Source organism: Babylonia areolata, chromosome 21 (genome assembly GCF_041734735.1).
Source record: "Babylonia areolata isolate BAREFJ2019XMU chromosome 21, ASM4173473v1, whole genome shotgun sequence".
Taxonomy (NCBI): Eukaryota; Metazoa; Mollusca; class Gastropoda; order Neogastropoda; family Buccinidae; genus Babylonia; species Babylonia areolata.
In genome coordinates, this window is record NC_134896.1 from 1,989,931 (window position 1) to 1,992,430 (window position 2,500).

General features: G+C 44.9%; 1 protein-coding gene across 3 annotated transcripts in view; it reads left to right on the plus strand.

Annotated features, from left to right (window-relative positions):
• Positions 1–2,500, plus strand: part of LOC143295803 (galectin-9-like) — a 30,507-nt gene that overhangs the window by 8,217 nt on the left and 19,790 nt on the right. For all 3 annotated transcript variants that reach the window (XM_076607432.1, XM_076607434.1, XM_076607433.1), the window contains exons 2-3: positions 498–557; positions 953–1,185. In XM_076607432.1, coding sequence (XP_076463547.1) covers positions 534–557; positions 953–1,185 — 257 coding nt within the window. In that variant the 5' untranslated portion in view covers positions 498–533. The remainder of the gene's footprint in view (positions 1–497; positions 558–952; positions 1,186–2,500) is intronic.

Genomic DNA, 2,500 nt, shown 5'->3' on the forward strand with positions numbered 1-2,500 from the left:
GGACTTTATGTGGTATGTTCTTGTTGTCCTGTTCATCTATAATGTGTGTTGTATTGTGACATGTTCCAAACAAAATACTGTTTAAACCAATAACAGCACCTGCAGAAACAGGAATGGGTAGGCTACAGACACAGACAACGCTTACTTGTACGTGTGCATTCGCTTTGATTGTTGTCGTGAGGAGGACTGTCAACTTCTGGCCAGCCCTGAACGGACAGCTTTTATAGGAGAATGTTAACTCCATAACACACACACACACACACACACACACACACACACACATTCACACACACACACACACACACATTAACAACGCATTGTGTTGTAAGAAATAAATCGATTGGTTGATAGTGGTTGGTCTACGTGTGCAGTCGCTTTGAATTTCATTCATTTATATACCGGAGATTGTTTATAGTGCAGTGTGTTGTAAGCAATGAATCGACTGGTTGGTGAAAAAGGATGGTTTAAAGTGACTGACCAATGTGACGATGTTGCAGGCTTGGTGAGACTGTTGAAGTTTGTCAACACTCGACATGGCGTACAGAAAGACCAACGTCGTGAGTGCTGCTGTCTGTCTGTCTGTCTGTCTCTTTCTCTTGCTGTTTGTCTTTCTTTATGTCTCTCTCTCTCACCACCTCCTCCTCGTCTTTCTGTCATTTTCTTATCTATCTCTTTCTCTCTAACCTCCTCTCAAATTCAACGCGCACGCACGCACTCCTGTAGCCCCCCCAAAAAAACCAAACAAACAAACAAAACAACAATAAACAAAAACAACAACAACAACAAACAAACAAAAAAACAACCCCCCCAAAAAAAAAACAACAACAAAAAAACAAAAAACCAAACCAAAACCTCAAACAGACAAAGAGAAAACACAAAAAAAACCCCTTCCCCTCACACCCAACCCCCAAAAAACCCACCCCGCCACACACAACCTCCTGTCCTTCCACAGAAAGCCGACGACGTGATCGAGACCCCCGGGGGTTTGAACCCGGGCTCCCAGATCATCGTGAGGGGCCGCGTGCTGCCGGACCAGTCGAGGTTCTCGATCAACCTGCGGTGCGCGGAGGACGGCGATTCGGACATCGCCTTCCACTTCAACCCGCGCATCGATGACAACGTCGTTGTCCGCAACACGCGGCGACGGGGCTCGTGGCAGGAGGAGGAGAGGGATGCGCCCATAAGGTTTGTCGCTTGGATTGGGTTGGATATATATATATATATAGGTTATTCGTGATGTTTGCTTCCTTGGTGTTTAGTTTTTAGAATCTTACTTTGACGATGATGAATGTGATGTGCTTTGCTTTGCTGTGATTTGCGCCAGTGTGATTTGGGACTGTGATGTTGCCAGTGTTGATTTGGGACTGTGATGTTGCCAGTGTTGATTTGGGACTGTGATGTTGCCTGTGTTGATTTGGGACTGTGATGTTGCCTGTGTTGATTTGGGACTGTGATGTTGCCTGTGTTGATTTGGGACTGTGATGTTGCCTGTGTTGATTTGGGACTGTTATGTTGCCAGTGTTGATTTGGGACTGTGATGTTACCAGTGTTGATTTGGGACTGTGATGTTGCCAGTGTGATTTGGGACTGTGATGTTGCCTGTGTTGATTTGGGACTGTGATGACTGTGATGTTGCTAGTGTTGATTTGGGACTGTGATGTTGCCAGTGTTGATGTAGGACTGTGATGTTGCCAGTGTTGATGTAGGACTGTGATGTTGCCTGTGTTGATTTGGGACTGTGATGTTGCCAGTGTTGATTTGGGACTGTGATGTTGCCAGTGTTGATTTGGGACTGTGATGTTGCCTGTGTTGATTTGGGACTGTGATGTTGCCTGTGTTGATTTGGGACTGTGATGTTGCCAGTGTTGATTTGGGACTGTGATGTTACCTGTGTTGATTTGGGACTGTGATGACTGTGATGTTGCCTGTGTTGATTTGGGACTGTGATGTTGCCAGTGTTGATTTAGGACTGTGATGTTGCCTGTGTTGATTTGCATGTTTTTATGTCACGTAGTCTTTCATATGCATAGTTTTGCCAGTGTCATGTGAGACTGTCTTGACTTTGTACATATTTTACATCAGTTAGTCTCAAATTTTTATATTTTATTGTGAAGCGCGGTGAGCCCCATCAGAAGTGGGGGTTCTGCGCTTTATAAGCCTACATTTTATTTTTTATTGTTATTATTATATGGATATTTATACAGCGCCTGTCCTCTGTCAGAGACCAAGCTCTTAGCGCTTTACAAAACTCGGGGTCATTTGCACAACAGGCTGCCCACCTGGGTTAGAGCTGACTGACGGCTGCCATTGGGCGCTCATCATTCGTTTCCTGTGTCGTTCGATCACCTTTCATGCACGCACATATTCACATTCAGACAGACATGTAACATTTTACGTGTATGACCGTTTTTGTTGTTGTTTATTTACCCCGCCATGTAGGCAGCCATACTCCATTTTCGGGGGTGTGCATGCTGGGTATATTCTTGTTTCCATAACCCAC